At 42.7% G+C, this 21,801-nt stretch overlaps 2 protein-coding genes across 2 annotated transcripts in view; both read right to left on the bottom strand.

Moving 5' to 3' along the window:
- The window catches only part of HAO1 (hydroxyacid oxidase 1), a 443,817-nt gene that overhangs the window by 186,702 nt on the left and 235,314 nt on the right, over positions 1 to 21,801 (bottom strand). The window lies entirely within an intron of this gene.
- The window catches only part of TMX4 (thioredoxin related transmembrane protein 4), a 118,836-nt gene that overhangs the window by 52,215 nt on the left and 44,820 nt on the right, over positions 1 to 21,801 (bottom strand). Inside the window, exons 3-4 of the mRNA XM_077485490.1 lie at positions 20,585 to 20,630; positions 18,042 to 18,170 (exon numbers count right to left, since the gene is read on the bottom strand). Coding sequence (XP_077341616.1) covers positions 18,042 to 18,170; positions 20,585 to 20,630 — 175 coding nt within the window. The remainder of the gene's footprint in view (positions 1 to 18,041; positions 18,171 to 20,584; positions 20,631 to 21,801) is intronic.

The following is a 21,801-nucleotide window of genomic DNA, read 5'->3' as shown; positions in this document are numbered from 1 at the left end:
GGATGGGCATATTTAAAAATTTAGCTACTGCATCCATCAAAGCATTGGACCAGTTGTCTCCAAACTGCGGCCCTTTGGGCACTATTCCACCCGCTGATATGAGCCACTATTCTGCAAACTGACAGCAACAATGGGGTACTATTCCTCACAATGTTACCAATGATGGGGCACTATTCCTCCCAATAATGCCAATGATGGGGCACTATTCCTCCCAGTGATGGGTCACTATTCCTCCCAATAATGCCAGTGATGGGGCAATATTCCTTTCAATAATGGGGCACTATCCCTCCCAATAATGCCAAAGATGGAGGACTATTCCTTCCAATAATGTCAAAGATGGGGGAACTATTCCTCCCAATACTGTCAAAGATGGGGGGACTATTCCTCCCAATACTATCAAAGATGGGGGGACTATTCCTCCCAATACTGTCAAAGATGGGGGGACTATCCCTCCCAATACTGTCAAAGATGGGGGGACTATCCCTCCCAATACTGTCAAAGATGGGGGGACTATTCCTCCCAATAATGTCAAAGACGGGGGGACTATTCCTCCCAATGTCAAAGATGGGGGGACTATTCCTCCCAATAATGTCAAAGATGGGGGGACTATTCCTCCCAATAATGCCAAAGATGGGGGGACTATTCCTCCCAATACTGTCAAAGATGGGGGGACTATTCCTCCCAATACTGTCAAAGATGGGGGGACTATTCCTCCCAATAATGTCAAAGATGGGGGGACTATTCCTCCCAATAATGTCAAAGAATGGGCACTATTCCTCCCAATAATGCCAATGATGGGGGACTATTCCTCCCAGTGATGGGTCACTATTCCTCCCAATAATGCCAGTGATGGGGCAATATTCCTTTCAATAATGGGGCACTATCCCTCCCAATAATGCCAAAGATGGAGGACTATTCCTTCCAATAATGTCAAAGATGGGGGAACTATTCCTCCCAATACTGTCAAAGATGGGGGGACTATTCCTCCCAATACTATCAAAGATGGGGGGACTATTCCTCCCAATACTGTCAAAGATGGGGGGACTATTCCTCCCAATACTGTCAAAGATGGGGGGACTATTCCTCCCAATAATGTCAAAGATGGGGGGACTATTCCTCCCAATAATGTCAAAGATGGGGGGACTATTCCTCCCAATAATGTCAAAGATGGGGGGACTATTCCTCCCAATAATGCCAAAGATGGGGGGACTATTCCTCCCAATACTGTCAAAGATGGGGGGACTATTCCTCCCAATACTGTCAAAGATGGGGGGACTATTCCTCCCAATAATGTCAAAGATGGGGGGACTATTCCTCCCAATAATGTCAAAGAATGGGCACTATTCCTCCCAATAATGCCAATGATGGGGGACTATTCCTCCCAGTGATGGGTCACTATTCCTCCCAATAATGCCAGTGATGGGGGACTATTCCTCCCAGTGATGGGTCACTATTCCTCCCAATAATGCCAATGATGGGGGACTATTCCTCCCAGTGATGGGTCACTATTCCTCCCAATAATGCCAGTGATGGGGCAATATTCCTTTCAATAATGGGGCACTATCCCTCCCAATAATGCCAATGATGGGGTATTATTCCTCCCAATAATGTCAATGATGGGGCACTATTCCTTCAAATAATGGGGAACTATTCCTCCCAATAATGCCAATGATGGGGGACTATTCCTCCCAATAATGTCAAAGATGGGGGACTATTCCTCCCAAAAATCAATGATGGGGAGCTATTCCTCCCAATGTCAATGGGGCACTATTCCTCCCAATTATGCCAATGACGGGGAACTATTACTCCCAATAATGTCAATGATAGGGCACTATTCCTCACAATGATGGGGCACTATTCCTCACAATAACACCAATGATGGGGCACTATTCCTCCCATTAATACCAAAACGAGGTGAGGTTTACTCCCACTGATACCAAGAAAAGTTCCATTCCCGCTGGCCACAATCCACTCCTCTAAAGTCTGAAGGACAGTAAACCTTTGTTTAGAAATCTTGGAGAACTCTGCATTAGACTGATGAGAGCACCACCAAGCTTGATTCTGTCTATTAAGGATTCAAATTGTTACCAAACATTAATGAAAAAAATCCAACTCGTTTCAGAAGCTCAAAATGCCACCTTCATCAGGTCTTGTGCGCTGGAAGTTCAAACTTGTGCTGGACAGCAATTTTAAAAAACGGAAATCATATATCCGGGTCTCCATACTAGCAGTCATCAGTCTAGAGAAAGCATCACATATCCATATTGTTTTACACTTGTGCACTACAAGTCTTGCTGCCAGCACATTTTTTTATTTTATTAAAGTTTGGTGAAAAATAATCATCCATACTGACGTCTGTATGTCGGCCCACTCTGGGGTCCGGCACTCCTCCAACAAATACCTTCAGCTGTGACAAGAGAAAGCTACTGCAGATACAAGCAGGCACCTGCAGCATTTTTTTTTTTTTTTTCTTTATTGATATGACAGGTTCTCTTTAAAGGGTATACTTAAAAAGTAGGCCTTGAGCTCCAGTCAAATGACTGTGCCTAGGCATGAGAGGAGCATCTTGGGAGAATGAGGCTATCAGTTTGCTGCAGGCAGAAGGAAACATTTTCTCATTTATTTTTGGTGGCTCAAAAAAGGTAAAAAGCCAGTACAAGGTATACACTCATCCAAGTCCAATGTGCAAAACAGCAAGACTGACTTCATAAGCATTGGGGCCAGTATCTTCAAAAGGAGAAGTAGGGCCAAAGACCCTTTGGCCCTACTTCTCCTGCGCATCACAGGAGTGCACCCTGTTCTGCACTCCAACCAACAGCAGGGTAAAGCCCCGCTGCCAGCTGATGTCACTCACTGAGTCGGTCCAGACTCTGGAGAGATCCCGACTTTAATGTCTGGATCCACCCAGATGCCTAACCAGCAGATGGCTCAGCCTCTCAGTATGCCGCTAAAGCCTGAGCCAGCCGCTCTCACCCCTCCACACCCTAACACTCCAGTAAGCGCTGGAGAGGCAGGGCAGAGAGCCGGTGACTGACAGGCATCAGCTCACTGAAGACTGAGAACGGAGTGATCAGGGGTCCTTGTTCGCTCAGTTCTCTGTGTAGAGGCGGGGGACAAATGCAGCGTCCTTCTAGGCAAGTATGTGCATTTGTTTTTTTTTCATATCCTGCACTTTTTTTTTTTAAAAGAGGAACGGCAGTCTGCTCACATAAGTTATAATAAAAACATCTTTGCCATTCTGAAGCTTCCCTCCACTTTTAATACTATTTTATATACACTGCAATTCTGTACCTGCCCAAATTTGCTGCAGAAATCTCCCTCCACCGAGTCTGGCTCCAGCCATTTTAACTGTGGGCAGCTGAAGCTGCTGCCTGTTCACTGCCTGGATTTACCACAAACACACCTCCAGCCCGGCAGCTCTCATTGGCCCTCTTATGACTCATGCCCCCTCCCTTCCTGGCAAATTCTCATGTCATAAGCCTAGGATAATGACCAGACAAGAAAGAGGAAGTGGGCTGTATAAGGGATTTACTTGCAGAAAAAATAAAAAAATAAAATGAGAATGTGAACTGAGCCCCCCCATATTCTCCCCATTCTCCACATTCTCACACTGAATCTCCTCTCAGTCAATCAGGAAGCAGGTCTAAGACCCGTTTCCCAACTGGCCGAAAGAAGCGTTGTGATTGGCCACCGAGGAGGGAGGAGACGAATGCACTCGAGCAGGGGAAAGAGAAGCTGCTCGTAATGCCCGCCACTGTGATGGTCGCGGAGGAGAGCAGGGAAAGCCTCTCGTGATGCCCGCCATGGATGGGTTAAGTGTACCGAACGCCCGATCAGGGGGTGGGGGGGGGGTTTTGATGCACTGTTTACAACCCCCCCCCCCCCCCCCCAAAAAAATATATTACCACCGGCCACCACTGCTTCCAAGAATGGGGAATAAAAAGGCCCCATCAGAAGTACTGTAATCTATTCTATTAGTGAGGTGATTAAAAGGGAAGTTCCACCCAGAAATGGAACTTCTGCTGATCCGGTTCCTCCCCTCTCCGGTGTCACATTTGGCACCTTTCAGGGGGGAGGGGGGCCGATATCTGTCTAATACAGGCATTTGCTCCCACTTCCGATGAAGGATCGCCGCATAATCTGCAATCTACACCATGTCCAGCCCCTCCTCCACCCCCACCCGCTGTTTTCTGGGGAGACATACAGATCCCATAAGAAAGCAGGGACCTAACGTGCAGAGTGACTTGCGCATGCGCAGTAGAGAAACAGGCTGTGAAGGCGCAAGGCTTTACTTCCCGCTTTAACCACTTTCAGACCGGACCAATTTGCTGGTCAAAGACCAGACCACTTTTTGCGATTCGCCACTGCGTCGCTTTAACTGACAATTGCGCGGTTGTGCGACGTGGCTCCCAAACAAAATTGACGTCCTTTTTTTCCCACAAATAGAGCTTTCTTTTGGTGGTATTTGATCACCCCTGCGCTTTTTATTTTTTGCGCTATAAACAAAAATAGAGCGACAATTTTGAAAAAAACGCATTATTTTTAACTTTTTGTTATAATAAATATCCCCCAAAAATATATAAAAAAACATTTTTTTCCCTCAATTTAGGCCGATACGTATTCTTCTACATATTTTTGGTAAAAAAAAAAAAAATCGCAATAAGCGATTATTGATTGGTTTGCGCAAAAGTTATAGCGTTTACAAAATAGGGATAGTTTTATAGCATTTTTATTAATAATTTTTTATTATTTATTTTTTTACTAGTAATGGCGGAGATCTGCGATTTTTATTGTGACTGCGACATTGTCGGGGACCCATCGGACATTTTTGACACATTTTTGGGACCATTGTCATTTATACAGTAATTACTGCTATATAAATGCAGTGATTCCTGTGTAAATGACACTGGCAGTGAAAGGGTTAACCAGTGGGTGGCAGTGTAGGGGTTAAGTGTTCCTAGGGGTGTGTTACTAACTGTGGGGGGGTTGGGCTTTCATTTAGTGTACACTGATCTCTGCTCCAATCACATGGAGCAGAGATCAGCGTCACTAGTTGCTAGGCAGAATGGGAAAATGTTGTTTATACAGCATTTCCTCCATTCGGCCGCTCCGTGAGACGATCGCGGGGATGCCCGCGGCGATCGAGTCCGCGGGTCCCGATGGCACGGCGGCAACGAATATTGGACGTACATGTACGCCAATATGCCTGCCCGTGCCATTCTGTCGACGTACATCGTCGTGCGCTGGTCGGGAAGTGGTTAAGTAAGGGAATCGGAGTTCCACTCAAAAATGGAACTTCCTCTTTTCGGAATCCTCCCCCCCTCCGGTGTCACATTTGGCACCTTTCAGGGAGGGAGGGGCGGCGGGAGGAGGAGCAGATACTGGTCTTATCCAGGTATTTGCTCCCATTTCTGAGCATAGATCGCCGCAGTATCTGCGTCAATCTACACTATGTCCGGCAAATACTCCTACGCCGCACCCCCCGCAGTCCCAGAATCAGCAGGGACCAGTCAGAACGTGCAGCGTGACTTGTGCATGAGCAGTAGAGAAACAGGCTGTCAAGCCGCAAGGCTTTACTTCCCCGATTCCCTTACTCAAGATGCTAGCGCCTCCACCCGGAGCCGAGCGATAGATCGGCTTTGGGCGAAGACAAGGTCGGCACCCTGGACAGGTAAGTGTCCTTATTTTAAAAAAGTCAGCAGCTGCAGTATTTGTAGCTGCTGCCTTAATTTTTTATTTTATTTTTTGCAGGCGGAACTCCTCTTTAATACCTTTTTGTTACCAAACTTGGAAGAGGAAAAGAAATGTAATATACGCCGTTTTAGAAAGATGGGTGAAATGTAAATTCCTATAGGCAATGCCATTTTATATAAATGAATAAATAAAGTCGCGCTATGGACAAACAAATCTCCGCTGTGATAGGAATATGTGGTAAAATTAAAAGAAGGAAAAGAAATATGCTGGGTTAGAGCTGCCTGTGCCTGAAGCCCTCACTTCCTTGTTGGGGAGGAGAGGGAAATGAAATGTGAAATAAAAAAGGTATGGCGCTAAACCCTATCAGTGATAAAATAAATTAACTTATCAAGCCCTAGTGTTTGTTTTTTATATATAAAAAAGAGAAGAGAAAAGAAAAAACTGTTAGTGCTACCGTGCAAAGATATCCTAAAGCAATTTTGTCCAAAGCAAACTATGTGTAGATAATGTGTAAATAATGTGAAATCAACATTCACATTTCATTATAATAAAACAACAAATGAGTGTTAATTGTCCTGTGCGTATCAAGTTATTAAAAACATTCATTAAATGTGCAAAAAGGTGAAATTGTTATTAGTATTCGATGATATATTAGTTGAAAACAGATTGTGCAAACATGTGCAAAAAATTGTGCAAAAAGACAACTACAGATCAGAGCAACCAAGGATCAGAAATCATTCAACCAAAAAACCGCATAAAGGCGTTAAATGTGCAGATCAACAATGTTTTCAACCAATAATCGCATGAAGACGCTTCTGAGTCCAATATAAGTCCAAAATTAATATTTGGCTTGATAGTGCTGCCTCTTCGGATTATTGTTGTAATGATTACAAAAAATCAATGGGGGGTATTTGATTCACTTGTGCAAATAGTGTGGACTTTCACTTAGAAAACTTCATCCCCGGTGCGCCACTCTGTGCTATGGTATATAAATGCTCTCACCAGAGTTAATGCCCTCGTGGGGCTAGATGAACCTTCACAATGTAAGCCACTGTGTCGCTCTCTGGCTGCTGCAGGTGCACTGGGTGAAGCTTCGTTGTTCCGTCCGTGTAATATCCAACGTTAATGTATAAGGAAAGACATATCCATAGTGTAATACGTTCTTAACCAAATCGTTCGTTTATTAAATTTAAAATCTACTCACATTTTGTATTAAAAGCATATGCGTATAGTAAAAACTCCGTTCGTCTCAAACGAGTGCACACAACGTGGCCACGCCCTACGCGTTTCGTCACTACGACGTCCTCTGGAGCGGCCATATTGGTGCACCTTATTGCTTAAATAGGGTGTAGTGCTCCACTACGCCTGCGCTGAACTAACAGCGCCATTTTGGATATGGGATGCCCTTTCTTTGCTAGGGATAAAAACAATTTTGCCCCCTAGCGCCCTTAAGAAAAACCGATGTAATAGGCATAATTAGTCTTGGAGCACTGCAGCCTACCTATGAGCCACACTCAATTTAGATGACATTCCTTAGTCATTTCCCATTTGACCGGATGTTTATAATTAGTTTTTTCTTGTCTGGGAATAACACTAAAAATACAGTAAATAAATAAATATATGCATATAAATACATGTAGAATTCGCATATATAAAAAATACAAAAAATATAAAAATTACTTATATAAAAAATACTTATATAAAAAATTCATATGTAAACAGGGGGGTACACATTAATATTAGAGAAAACACATGAGAATTTATAAAAATTATATGAATTATAAAAATTATAAAAATTACATGAAAAGGTTTTTATGTATTTAAAAAATCTTTTGTACATACTAATAAAAGAGGGAATTATTCCAGAGGAAAGTTGTTTGGGGAGACATTAATTTAAAATAAAACTCTATATGGAGGTGCTAAGGAGATCTAACTAGCATCGTCCTATAGGTGGTTGTGATATTGTAACTGTATATTACGTTCAGGGGAACTTTTGGATAATTTTAAAAAGAAGGGGGTCTTATTGTAGTTCAGACATCTCTAACGTATTTTGAATGGATAACATTCGACCTGAACCCAAGAAAGGTTGGGCCATGAGGTGTAGAATAGGCTACTATATATGTGGTTAGGTCTTGTCGGGATCCTATAATATGTGTGTGTATGGGTAACATTCGACTGCGGAATATTCGTCCAGCATTATCCAATGCTGGGGCGATCAGTTAATTGTTAAAAGTTAGTTAAGAAGCAATTGAGGTCTAGTTCTATGTTCATTCCCCTTGGCTGGAGGGTATCTAAATTAAAAATCCATTTAGTTTCGTTCCTGGATATTTTGATCGTTTTGTCTTCTCCTCTCCAGTGGCCTCTTATTTTGTCTATTCCGTAGAAAGTCATTTGTCCAGGATCCCGATTATGGAAATCCCTAAAGTGTTTGGAAACACTGTGTTTCTGGAAGCCTTTTTTGATATTTGCAATGTGTTCCCTTATCCTGACTTTTAACTCCCTGGTGGTCCTTCCCACATATTGCTTGTGGCAAGGACATTCAATGACGTAAGTAACGTGTGAGCTGCTACAAGTAATCAATTCCCTGATTTTATATTCTTTTCCATTAGAGGTGGATTTAAAACTCGTTTTCTTTTTTTCAGTTTTTTTACTATTTCTACATGGAAGGCAATTTCCGCATTTATAGAATCCTTTTAAGGTCTCAGAGATTCTTATTTGTTTTGGTGGGTCCACCACATTCTTTACTAATTTGTTTCGGAGTGTTGGAGCCCTCCTGTAGATGAACCGTGGTTTGTTCGGCAACATGGCCTGGAGTGAGCTGTCTGCTTGTAGAATCGGCCAGTGTTTTTTAATAATACGTTCCACATCTTTATGTTGTCTATTATACCCTGTGAGGAATGCAATGTTATGGAGGTTTTGTTTTGGTTTTACTTTCTTGCCTTCAATTAATTTTTTCCTGTCCATATGTTTTACTTCATTTTTTAATTTACGGAGATTTTTTTCTTTATATCCTTTTTTTCTAAACCTTTCGATGACGATTTCCGCCTGCTCGTCAAAATCATCTGTTTTGCTACAGTTCCTATATAGCCGTAGAAGCTGGCCTTTGGGTATATTCCCTAGCCACCTGGAATGGTGGCAGCTATTTGTGGGAATATACCCATTGCGATCCGTGGTCTTGAAGAAGGTTCGGGTGCCAAGATTTCCTTCATGTTTGTAAATTTGGAGGTCCAAATAATCTAGTCTGGGTGTTAAACTTTCCTGTGAATTTGATATGGTATATATTGTCATTAATTTCTTCAAAAAAGTCTTGTAGTTGTTCTACCGTGCCTCCCCATACCAATACGATATCGTCTATATATCGCCGGTAAAATTTCAAATTTTGCCTATGCACTCCATAAATTTGTTCTTCCTCCCATCGGTTCAAAAACAAGTTCGCCACACTTGGAGCGTACTTTGCCCCCATTGCCACGCCTTTCGTCTGTGTGTAGAAAGTTCCATTATACCAGAAATAGTTCGATGTCATTGCCATCCTTAGGCCTTCAGTGATATATTTTATTTGCTCCTGTTTTAAATCCGATAGTCCTTGTAATGCCCACTCCACACTGCTGATGCCATCCTCTTGTTTTATGTTTGTGTATAGCGATTCCACGTCTATCGTCACCAGTATGTCACTTTCACTGATAGGGATTCCATTCAAGTCCTCTAGTAATTGCTTGCTGTCCCTTAGGTATGACCTTCCTTTTGTTACCAGGGGCTGTAGGAAACCGTCCACATATGCCCCTAGCCTGGAAAACAAAGAATCAATTCCACTTATTATAGGTCTCCCAGGTGGGTGAGTTTGGTTTTTGTGGATCTTAGGGACGTAGTAAATAACTGGGGTCTTAGCCGCCTTTGGAACTAGGTATTTCGCCTCTTTTTTATTCAGAATGCCTAGATCTTTACCTTTTTTGATATATTTCTTAAGTTTAGTTTCATATTCTGATTTCGGGTTTTTCTTCAACTTCTTATATGTGTTGGGTATGTTCAACAAGTTCTCCATTTCTTTCTCATAGTCATGTCTATCCAAAATGACAAGACCACCTCCCTTGTCTGCGGGTCTGATGATGATTCCCTTTCTTTTTTCTATAGATTTAATAGTGTCCCATATTCCTTTTCCTTTGGTTTTCCTCACCTCTATGTTCCTTAGGTCATGTTCGACCATCTTCTTAAAAACCTTAATGTTTTCGTCCTGCTGGACTTTGGGATTGAAGGTTGAGTTGTTTCTTAGTTGCGAGTGCTGGTAGAATGTGTTATTATCTTCCTTCGTGTGGGGATTCTTGGTTGCAAAAAATTTTTTGATGTTGAGTTTCCTCACGAATCTTTGGAGGTCTATGTATGTTTCAAATTTATCTAATCCCTTATCTGGGGCAAACTTTAAGCCCATGTCCAGCACCCTGAGTTCTTCCTCCGTAAAAACCACCTTACTTAAATTATAGATGCCCTCCCCTATTGTTCCCTTCTTCTTTTTCTGGAGGCCTCCTCTCTTTCCTCGTATGCGTTTTCTGCTCTTCTGTCTTGTATCCAGTGAGCTTCTTCCCCTCTTTGATTCCGATGATGGCCATTTCCCCCATAGTTCCTCCTCGTATTGTCCTCTCTGGTCCATCTCGGATTCCATCCACCATTTCTTCTTGGGTGTCCGTACTGTTGGTTCCTTATTGGATATCGAAAAGGTCTCCATTCTCTCTGGGGTCCATGTCTCGTATCTCTCGGGCCTGGTGGTCTGTGTTCCTGTCCCCTGGGAAAAAAATCTCTTTCAAATCTCCGGTTTCTAAATGGGGTGTATTGTGGGTATTCCCTTAAAGGAGAGTATCTGTTGTGGTGTCTCGGGATATTCGGTGTATGGGGAGTTTGGTTCCCCCTATACCTGTCTTGCTCATATTCTCCTATTGTCCTCCTTTCAGGTCTCCTATACCCTGGTGTATGTGGAATGTCATTTCTTACTGTTCCGTCTTGTATGTGTGTGGGTTGATTCCACTCCTGTTCTGTATCTTGGGTTGGATTTTCCCTGGATTCTTCCATTATGGATAATTCATTGTCTTCCTCGTTATAGTTGCCCTCTATTTGCCATTTGTAAACCTGCTGGCTTTTATAATCCAGCACATCCCTCTTAAATTTCTTTTGTTTCTTTTGTTGATAAAGAAATACAACAAAAGAAACAAAAGAAATTTAAGAGGGATGTGCTGGATTATAAAAGCCAGCAGGTTTACAAATGGCAAATAGAGGGCAACTATAACGAGGAAGACAATGAATTATCCATAATGGAAGAATCCAGGGAAAATCCAACCCAAGATACAGAACAGGAGTGGAATCAACCCACACACATACAAGACGGAACAGTAAGAAATGACATTCCACATACACCAGGGTATAGGAGACCTGAAAGGAGGACAATAGGAGAATATGAGCAAGACAGGTATAGGGGGAACCAAACTCCCCATACACCGAATATCCCGAGACACCACAACAGATACTCTCCTTTAAGGGAATACCCACAATACACCCCATTTAGAAACCGGAGATTTGAAAGAGATTTTTTTCCCAGGGGACAGGAACACAGACCACCAGGCCCGAGAGATACGAGACATGGACCCCAGAGAGAATGGAGACCTTTTCGATATCCAATAAGGAACCAACAGTACGGACACCCAAGAAGAAATGGTGGATGGAATCCGAGATGGACCAGAGAGGACAATACGAGGAGGAACTATGGGGGAAATGGCCATCATCGGAATCAAAGAGGGGAAGAAGCTCACTGGATACAAGACAGAAGAGCAGAAAACGCATACGAGGAAAGAGAGGAGGCCTCCAGAAAAAGAAGAAGGGAACAATAGGGGAGGGCATCTATAATTTAAGTAAGGTGGTTTTTACGGAGGAAGAACTCAGGGTGCTGGACATGGGCTTAAAGTTTGCCCCAGATAAGGGATTAGATAAATTTGAAACATACATAGACCTCCAAAGATTCGTGAGGAAACTCAACATCAAAAAATTTTTTGCAACCAAGAATCCCCACACGAAGGAAGATAATAACACATTCTACCAGCACTCGCAACTAAGAAACAACTCAACCTTCAATCCCAAAGTCCAGCAGGACGAAAACATTAAGGTTTTTAAGAAGATGGTCGAACATGACCTAAGGAACATAGAGGTGAGGAAAACCAAAGGAAAAGGAATATGGGACACTATTAAATCTATAGAAAAAAGAAAGGGAATCATCATCAGACCCGCAGACAAGGGAGGTGGTCTTGTCATTTTGGATAGACATGACTATGAGAAAGAAATGGAGAACTTGTTGAACATACCCAACACATATAAGAAGTTGAAGAAAAACCCGAAATCAGAATATGAAACTAAACTTAAGAAATATATCAAAAAAGGTAAAGATCTAGGCATTCTGAATAAAAAAGAGGCGAAATACCTAGTTCCAAAGGCGGCTAAGACCCCAGTTATTTACTACGTCCCTAAGATCCACAAAAACCAAACTCACCCACCTGGGAGACCTATAATAAGTGGAATTGATTCTTTGTTTTCCAGGCTAGGGGCATATGTGGACGGTTTCCTACAGCCCCTGGTAACAAAAGGAAGGTCATACCTAAGGGACAGCAAGCAATTACTAGAGGACTTGAATGGAATCCCTATCAGTGAAAGTGACATACTGGTGACGATAGACGTGGAATCGCTATACACAAACATAAAACAAGAGGATGGCATCAGCAGTGTGGAGTGGGCATTACAAGGACTATCGGATTTAAAACAGGAGCAAATAAAATATATCACTGAAGGCCTAAGGATGGCAATGACATCGAACTATTTCTGGTATAATGGAACTTTCTACACACAGACGAAAGGCGTGGCAATGGGGGCAAAGTACGCTCCAAGTGTGGCGAACTTGTTTTTGAACCGATGGGAGGAAGAACAAATTTATGGAGTGCATAGGCAAAATTTGAAATTTTACCGGCGATATATAGACGATATCGTATTGGTATGGGGAGGCACGGTAGAACAACTACAAGACTTTTTTGAAGAAATTAATGACAATATATACCATATCAAATTCACAGGAAAGTTTAACACCCAGACTGTAGATTATTTGGACCTCCAAATTTACAAACATGAAGGAAATCTTGGCACCCGAACCTTCTTCAAGACCACGGATCGCAATGGGTATATTCCCACAAATAGCTGCCACCATTCCAGGTGGCTAGGGAATATACCCAAAGGCCAGCTTCTACGGCTATATAGGAACTGTAGCAAAACAGATGATTTTGACGAGCAGGCGGAAATCGTCATCGAAAGGTTTAGAAAAAAAGGATATAAAGAAAAAAATCTCCGTAAATTAAAAAATGAAGTAAAACATATGGACAGGAAAAAATTAATTGAAGGCAAGAAAGTAAAACCAAAACAAAACCTCCATAACATTGCATTCCTCACAGGGTATAATAGACAACATAAAGATGTGGAACGTATTATTAAAAAACACTGGCCGATTCTACAAGCAGACAGCTCACTCCAGGCCATGTTGCCGAACAAACCACGGTTCATCTACAGGAGGGCTCCAACACTCCGAAACAAATTAGTAAAGAATGTGGTGGACCCACCAAAACAAATAAGAATCTCTGAGACCTTAAAAGGATTCTATAAATGCGGAAATTGCCTTCCATGTAGAAATAGTAAAAAAACTGAAAAAAAGAAAACGAGTTTTAAATCCACCTCTAATGGAAAAGAATATAAAATCAGGGAATTGATTACTTGTAGCAGCTCACACGTTACTTACGTCATTGAATGTCCTTGCCACAAGCAATATGTGGGAAGGACCACCAGGGAGTTAAAAGTCAGGATAAGGGAACACATTGCAAATATCAAAAAAGGCTTCCAGAAACACAGTGTTTCCAAACACTTTAGGGATTTCCATAATCGGGATCCTGGACAAATGACTTTCTACGGAATAGACAAAATAAGAGGCCACTGGAGAGGAGAAGACAAAACGATCAAAATATCCAGGAACGAAACTAAATGGATTTTTAATTTAGATACCCTCCAGCCAAGGGGAATGAACATAGAACTAGACCTCAATTGCTTCTTAACTAACTTTTAACAATTAACTGATCGCCCCAGCATTGGATAATGCTGGACGAATATTCCGCAGTCGAATGTTACCCATACACACACATATTATAGGATCCCGACAAGACCTAACCACATATATAGTAGCCTATTCTACACCTCATGGCCCAACCTTTCTTGGGTTCAGGTCGAATGTTATCCATTCAAAATACGTTAGAGATGTCTGAACTACAATAAGACCCCCTTCTTTTTAAAATTATCCAAAAGTTCCCCTGAACGTAATATACAGTTACAATATCACAACCACCTATAGGACGATGCTAGTTAGATCTCCTTAGCACCTCCATATAGAGTTTTATTTTAAATTAATGTCTCCCCAAACAACTTTCCTCTGGAATAATTCCCTCTTTTATTAGTATGTACAAAAGATTTTTTAAATACATAAAAACCTTTTCATGTAATTTTTATAATTTTTATAATTCATATAATTTTTATAAATTCTCATGTGTTTTCTCTAATATTAATGTGTACCCCCCTGTTTACATATGAATTTTTTATATAAGTATTTTTTATATAAGTAATTTTTATATTTTTTGTATTTTTTATATATGCGAATTCTACATGTATTTATATGCATATATTTATTTATTTACTGTATTTTTAGTGTTATTCCCAGACAAGAAAAAACTAATTATAAACATCCGGTCAAATGGGAAATGACTAAGGAATGTCATCTAAATTGAGTGTGGCTCATAGGTAGGCTGCAGTGCTCCAAGACTAATTATGCCTATTACATCGGTTTTTCTTAAGGGCGCTAGGGGGCAAAATTGTTTTTATCCCTAGCAAAGAAAGGGCATCCCATATCCAAAATGGCGCTGTTAGTTCAGCGCAGGCGTAGTGGAGCACTACACCCTATTTAAGCAATAAGGTGCACCAATATGGCCGCTCCAGAGGACGTCGTAGTGACGAAACGCGTAGGGCGTGGCCACGTTGTGTGCACTCGTTTGAGACGAACGGAGTTTTTACTATACGCATATGCTTTTAATACAAAATGTGAGTAGATTTTAAATTTAATAAACGAACGATTTGGTTAAGAACGTATTACACTATGGATATGTCTTTCCTTATACATTAACGTTGGATATTACACGGACGGAACAACGAAGCTTCACCCAGTGCACCTGCAGCAGCCAGAGAGCGACACAGTGGCTTACATTGTGAAGGTTCATCTAGCCCCACGAGGGCATTAACTCTGGTGAGAGCATTTATATACCATAGCACAGAGTGGCGCACCGGGGATGAAGTTTTCTAAGTGAAAGTCCACACTATTTGCACAAGTGAATCAAATACCCCCCATTGATTTTTTGTAATCATTACAACAATAATCCGAAGAGGCAGCACTATCAAGCCAAATATTAATTTTGGACTTATATTGGACTCAGAAGCGTCTTCATGCGATTATTGGTTGAAAACATTGTTGATCTGCACATTTAACGCCTTTATGCGGTTTTTTGGTTGAATGATTTCTGATCCTTGGTTGCTCTGATCTGTAGTTGTCTTTTTGCACAATTTTTTGCACATGTTTGCACAATCTGTTTTCAACTAATATATCATCGAATACTAATAACAATTTCACCTTTTTGCACATTTAATGAATGTTTTTAATAACTTGATACGCACAGGACAATTAACACTCATTTGTTGTTTTATTATAATGAAATGTGAATGTTGATTTCACATTATTTACACATTATCTACACATAGTTTGCTTTGGACAAAATTGCTTTAGGATATCTTTGCACGGTAGCACTAACAGTTTTTTCTTTTCTCTTCTCTTTTTTATATATAAAAAACAAACACTAGGGCTTGATAAGTTAATTTATTTTATCACTGATAGGGTTTAGCGCCATACCTTTTTTATTTCACAATGCCATTTTATAACACAACACAAGGGTATAATACCATTGATATGTATTAATAGGGGATGTGATAAGAGAATTAAGGAAATGTAGATCTCGGTAGTTGTGAATGAAACCGGAAGCGGTTGGCACCGACTGCTCTCCGGGGCATTTCCTGCCTTTACTTCAGGCAGCTTTTTATTTCCTTTTTTAACAAAATCATCAAAAAATAAATAAATAAATAAAAAAGGAAATAAAAAGATATCTCCAGACTAGGCAGAGAACTGGCTTGAAAAAAAAAAAAAAAAAAAGAAGTCTGAATACATACACATCACAACTGACCCCCTGACTGCCATGACAAAGTTACACAATGAAGATTAGATCCTCACAAGGGAGCCACCATAATGCCTCGTTCTCTGATCCTTTTTGAACATTTTACAAAATTTATATATTTATATATATATATATATATATATATATATATATATATATATATATATATATATATATATATATATATATATATATATATATATATATATATATATATACATATACACATACATATATATACATATACACACACACATACATATATATACATATACACACACACATACATATATATATACACATACATACATACACACACACATAAATATACACACACATCACCAGCCAAACAACAGCGTAATAGTGATTATACCGTCCTCCATATTGATCTATGGAGACGCTCTTTCAGTGCCGATTATACCTATTGCTGCATTACTAGTTTTGTGTGACACACAAAGGCAGCCATCTTGGATGGATTGCTGACACCACCTTACTTGCCTACAGTAATATGAACTCACCGGACACTTTATTAGACACACCTTGCTAGTATCGGGTTGGACCCCCTTTTGCCATCATTCTTGGTGGAATAGATCCTGCAAGGTGTTGGAAACATTCCTCAGAGATTTTGCTCCATAGTGACATGATAGCATCACAGTTGCTGCAGGTTTGTTGGCTGCACATCCATGATGCGACTCTCCCCTTCCACCACATCTCAAAGGTGCTCTATTGGATGAGATGTGGTGAGTGTGGAGGCCATTGGAGGACAGGGACCTCATTGTCCAGTGGTGAGATGATCGGAGCTTTGTGACATGGTGCATTATCCTGCTGGAAGGGGCCATCAGAAGATGAGGACACTGTAGTCATAAAGGGATGGACATGGTCAGCAACAATACTCAGGTAGGCCGTGGGGTTTAAACAATACTCAATTGGTACTAAGGGGCCCAAAGTGTGCCAAGAGAATATCCCCCCCACACCATTACACCACCCACTACCAGCCTGAACCGGTGATAGAAGGCCCAATATCTGAATGTCACAGCTGAAAGCGAGACTCATCAGAACAGGCAACGTTTTTTCCAATTGTCTATTCTCCAATTTTGGTGATTCTGTGCGAATTGTAGCCTCAGTTTCCTGTTCTTAGCATACAGGAGTGGCACCCGGTGTGGTCGTCTGCTGCTGTAGCCCATCTGCTTCAAGGTTGGATGTGTTGGGCGTTCAGAGATGGTATTCTGAATACCTTGGGTGTAACGAGTGGTTATTTGAGTTACTGTTGCCTTTCTATCATCTGGAACCAGTCTGCCCATTCTCCTCTGACCTCAACAAGGCATTTTCCCTCCACACAACTGCCGCTCACTGGATATTTTCTCTTTTTTGGACCATTCTCTGTAAACCAGAGAGAAGGTTGTGTGTGAAAATCCCAGTAGATCAGCAGTTTTTGAACTACTCAGACCAGCCCGTCTGTCACCAACAACCATGCCACGTTCAAAGTCAGTTAAATCTCCTTTCTTGCCCCATTCTGATGCTCGGTTTGAACTTCAGTAAGTCATCTTCACCACGTCTAGATGCCTAAATGCATTGAGTTTTTGCCATGTGATTGGCCGAATTAGCGTTACCGAGCAATTGAACGGGTGTACCTAATAATAAAGTGGCTGGTGAGAATATTACACACACACACACACACACACACACACATTATTTTAGCTGGAATGCGATGTTATAAAGTGCATTAGAGGGAGAGGAGGGGAGGGAGGTGGGTGATTATTTACACAGTGGAGTGGCACCAGTCTGGCAACGGCCTCCTGCAGTGTGTGATGTGTGCAGGTACTGTATTTACCAAGAAATGGGTCATCAGGTAGGTGTATAAAGGAAAGAACCTGCATGTATGTAACTATGTAACCTATAAGACGGATTGAAGGGTAAACTACTGTTTGTCAAACTATTTCAAAATTTAAAATAAGGTCAACAAATACCCTGTGAGTTCATTACAGATCATTAATACAAAGGATATTCAGGGCTTACAAGACAGAGGAAGGCGACTTCCATCCCGCAACTGGCTCTATCACATTCCATTTGTTCTCTGCAATGAAGGTGTGGAGATCTTCAACCATTCGGGAGCCATGATAACATCGGAACACTCCATCTTTGGCACTAAAAATTAAAGACAAAACATGCTTAAAAAATAAAATTAAAAAAGGGAAAAAGAAAATTCTACTCATTAGAAAATGTACACAATCAACCATTACATTATGACCGCTGACAGCTAAAAGTGCGCTGCGTAGGGAGGGCAGGGTTCAGGCGCACGCTGCGTAGGGAGGTGCGGCAGGGTTCAGGAGCGCGCTGCGTAGGGAGGGCGGCAGGGTTCAGGAGCGCGCTGCGTAGGGAGGGCGGCAGGGTTCAGGAGCGCGCTGCGTAGGGAGGGCGGCAGGGTTCAGGAGCGCGCTGCGTAGGGAGGGCGGCAGGGTTCAGGAGCGCGCTGCGTAGGGAGGGCGGCAGGGTTCAGGAGCGCGCTGCGTAGGGAGGGCGGCAGGGTTCAGGAGCGCGCTGCGTAGGGAGGGCGGCAGGGTTCAGGAGCGCGCTGCGTAGGGAGGGCGGCAGGGTTCAGGAGCGCGCTGCGTAGGGAGGGCGGCAGGGTTCAGGAGCGCGCTGCGTAGGGAGGGCGGCAGGGTTCAGGAGCGCGCTGCGTAGGGAGGGCGGCAGGGTTCAGGAGCGCGCTGCGTAGGGAGGGCGGCAGGGTTCAGGAGCGCGCTGCGTAGGGAGGGGGGGCAGGGTTCAGGAGCGCGCTGCGTAGGGAGGGCGGCAGGGTTCAGGAGCGCGCTGCGTAGGGAGGGCGGCAGGGTTCAGGAGCGCGCTGCGTAGGGAGGGCGGCAGGGTTCAGGAGCGCGCTGCGTAGGGAGGGCGGCAGGGTTCAGGAGCGCGCTGCGTAGGGAGGGCGGCAGGGTTCAGAAGCGCGCTGCGTAGGGAGGGCGGCAGGGTTCAGGAGTGTGCTGCGTAGGGAGGGGGGCAGGGTTCAGGCGCGCGCTGCGTAGGGAGGGGGGCAGGGTTCAGGCGCGCGCTGCGTAGGGAGGGCAGGGTTCAGGCGCGCGCTGCGTAGGGAGGGCAGGGTTCAGGCGCGCGCTGCGTAGGGAGGGCAGGGTTCAGGAGTATGCTATGCACAGTGTGCAACAACTGATTTTCACCCCTTCTCCTGGGTTCTGACCTCTAAGCCCCCCCCCCCCCCCCGAAATCTGTGCTCTTCTTTCTACCTGACCCAGCTCTCAGGCTGCTGGATAGAAGAAAAACATAGCGATCTGAGCCGTCAGGAACCTAGGACACCGACAACAATACCGGGAGGACCGTGCATGCGCTCAGCTCACCAACAGCTGGCTCTGCTAGAGGGACTGAGGAGGAGAGAGAGCGGGAGATGTTCCCTAGGAGACTGAACGGCCGGTCGCGTATGCGCTCACACAAAGCCGATGCCTCTGGTGTGATTTAGGAGGTTTACGCTTGTTGCCTGGGAGACCTGCCGGTGAAAAAAATACAGTGGCAACAAAAAGAGGTGGCAGACGGGGGCCGATGCATGGGCCACATAACAAGGCCTGGTGGGCCGGATTTGGCCCGCGGGCCTGGTGTTTGTCACCTATGCTATAGGGGTTGGATCCCTCTTTTTCTTCCCCTGTGCAGGATGTAATCCAGGAGATATTTATGCCTTCAATATTTCAATTTGATCTGTGGATGGACTGAATCTGCTCCCAGTCTGTTGTGTCACCCCATACCTGGTTTTCAAGTGGCACCTACCCAGTATTTTCAGAGGAAGCCATTTATGGACCTAATCTATTCATACACATCATTTTCTGTGTGAATTACAGACTTGTAATTACTTTTGCAAGGATCTATGCATCCATGTTTTTTCGTTATTGGGCACCTGTTAACCTTCTCAAGTAAAGGGTGTTTGTCATTTTGTTATTACATGTTTTTTAAGATTTGTAATAAAGAAACTTTTTTATAATTTACTGCCTCATGTTATGCCCACAAATTCCACACTTTGAGAAAGTTTCTACTTTTTTCAATCCTTTTACATTTGTGAAATTGAGCTTTAAGGGGGGGCCGGGGGGGGTAGCAGGTACCCGATTTTGACAGGTACCCACACCCACTACCGATTTGATGGCCTAGGCGATCGGAAGCAGAAGTTCTCCTTTCCCCCCTCTCTGTCTTCTGGGACACATGACATGTCCCAAAAGACTTCAGGACCAATCACAGAGTGCAGCGCCGCTTACACATGCGCAGTGGGCACCCGGCTGTAAAGCCGCAAGCTGTCACAGCCGGGTGCCCATAGTGAAGATGGCAGCGACGGAGGACACAGGGGGGAACAGGACTGGATTCTGGGATGAGTGACTGCTTATTAAAAGTTAGCAGCTACAACTTTTGTAGCCGCTGACTTTTAAATTTTCACTTCAGCTGCTTTGCGCTTTAACCAGGGGTCTGAATTTGAATAGCTGGTAACAACTAAAAGTAATCAAAAAAGGGAAACTTAAGAAAATATTGTAAACATTGTTTTCCTTTTAATAAGTAACTTGTCAACTTACTGGAAAATCGTTGGTAGTTTTGTTACGAAGAATCGGCCGCTCACTCCTAGAGAATAAAAGCAAAAAAACAATATTTTTGTCATAGTACAGACACAAAACCAGGCTTATTTGGATGAGGAAATGAATGCAGATAGTGAAGACAACACACTCTACAGAGTGAACAAATCCAAGTTGAACAAAATTCACGGCTTTGAAGTTTAAATTGTATTTCAAGTGCAATGACAATGCACAGCACATACTTGATATATAGATCTGCTCCCACCACATATGAAGAGCTGTGTGAAATCTGGCTACAGAGGATAATAAAAAACAAACACTCATTAACCACTTTAATACCCCCTTCCTGACCAAACCAAAATTTTCAGTGCTGTCGCATTTTGAATGTCAATTGCACGGTCATACAAAACTGTACTCTTGTGAAATATTTATCATTTGTTTGTTTGAGACAGAGCTTTCTCTTGGTGGTTTTAAATTACCACTGGGTTTTATAAATTTTTTGCTTAAAGTAAAAAAGGCCAAAAACTAAAAGAAAAAAAAAAAAAGAAAAAAAAAAACAAACACAAACACACAAACACACACACACACACACACACACACACACTTTTTTCTTAGTTTCAGTTATAAAATTTTTCTTCTTCACTGATAGGCAGCGGTGAGGAGGCGCCCATGAGATGGGTCAGCCGCGAGGAGGCACCCATAATCAGGGCATTGATAATCAGTTCCCAGATTATCAGTGTAAATGTGCCCTGTCAACCTTTCCGGTTATTGGCAAGTTTGTTTAAATGTGATCAGCTGTGAGCTGATCATATGGTAAAGGGCAGATGTGATTGGCCATAATCACATGGTAAAGGGCCGCTGTGATTAGCCCTTTACCTCAATCTGCGTTCAGCTGCATCCAAAGGACACAGTGGTATTAAAGTGGTTTAAAAAAAGTTCTGGGAAACAAAAAAAAAAAACACAAACAAAAAAAAAAAAAAAAACAAAAAAAAAAAAAACACACAAAAACACACACACACACACACACACACACAAAAACACACACACAAAAACACACACACAAAAACACACACACAAAAACACACACACAAAAACACACACACAAAAACACACACACACACACACACGTCCCCCACCACTTCGAAAGACTGAGAACTGAGCATTCAAACACCACTGATTGCTCAGTTCTCTGTCTTCAGTGAGGGGAGAGCGGTAGTCAC

Source organism: Lithobates pipiens, unplaced genomic scaffold (genome assembly GCF_037356315.1).
Source record: "Lithobates pipiens isolate NorthernLeopardFrog02 unplaced genomic scaffold, aLitPip1_a1.2 Scaffold_18, whole genome shotgun sequence".
Classification (NCBI taxonomy): Eukaryota; Metazoa; Chordata; class Amphibia; order Anura; family Ranidae; genus Lithobates; species Lithobates pipiens.
Note: the sequence above shows the minus strand (reverse complement) of the source record. Positions and strands in the feature narration are given on the sequence as shown.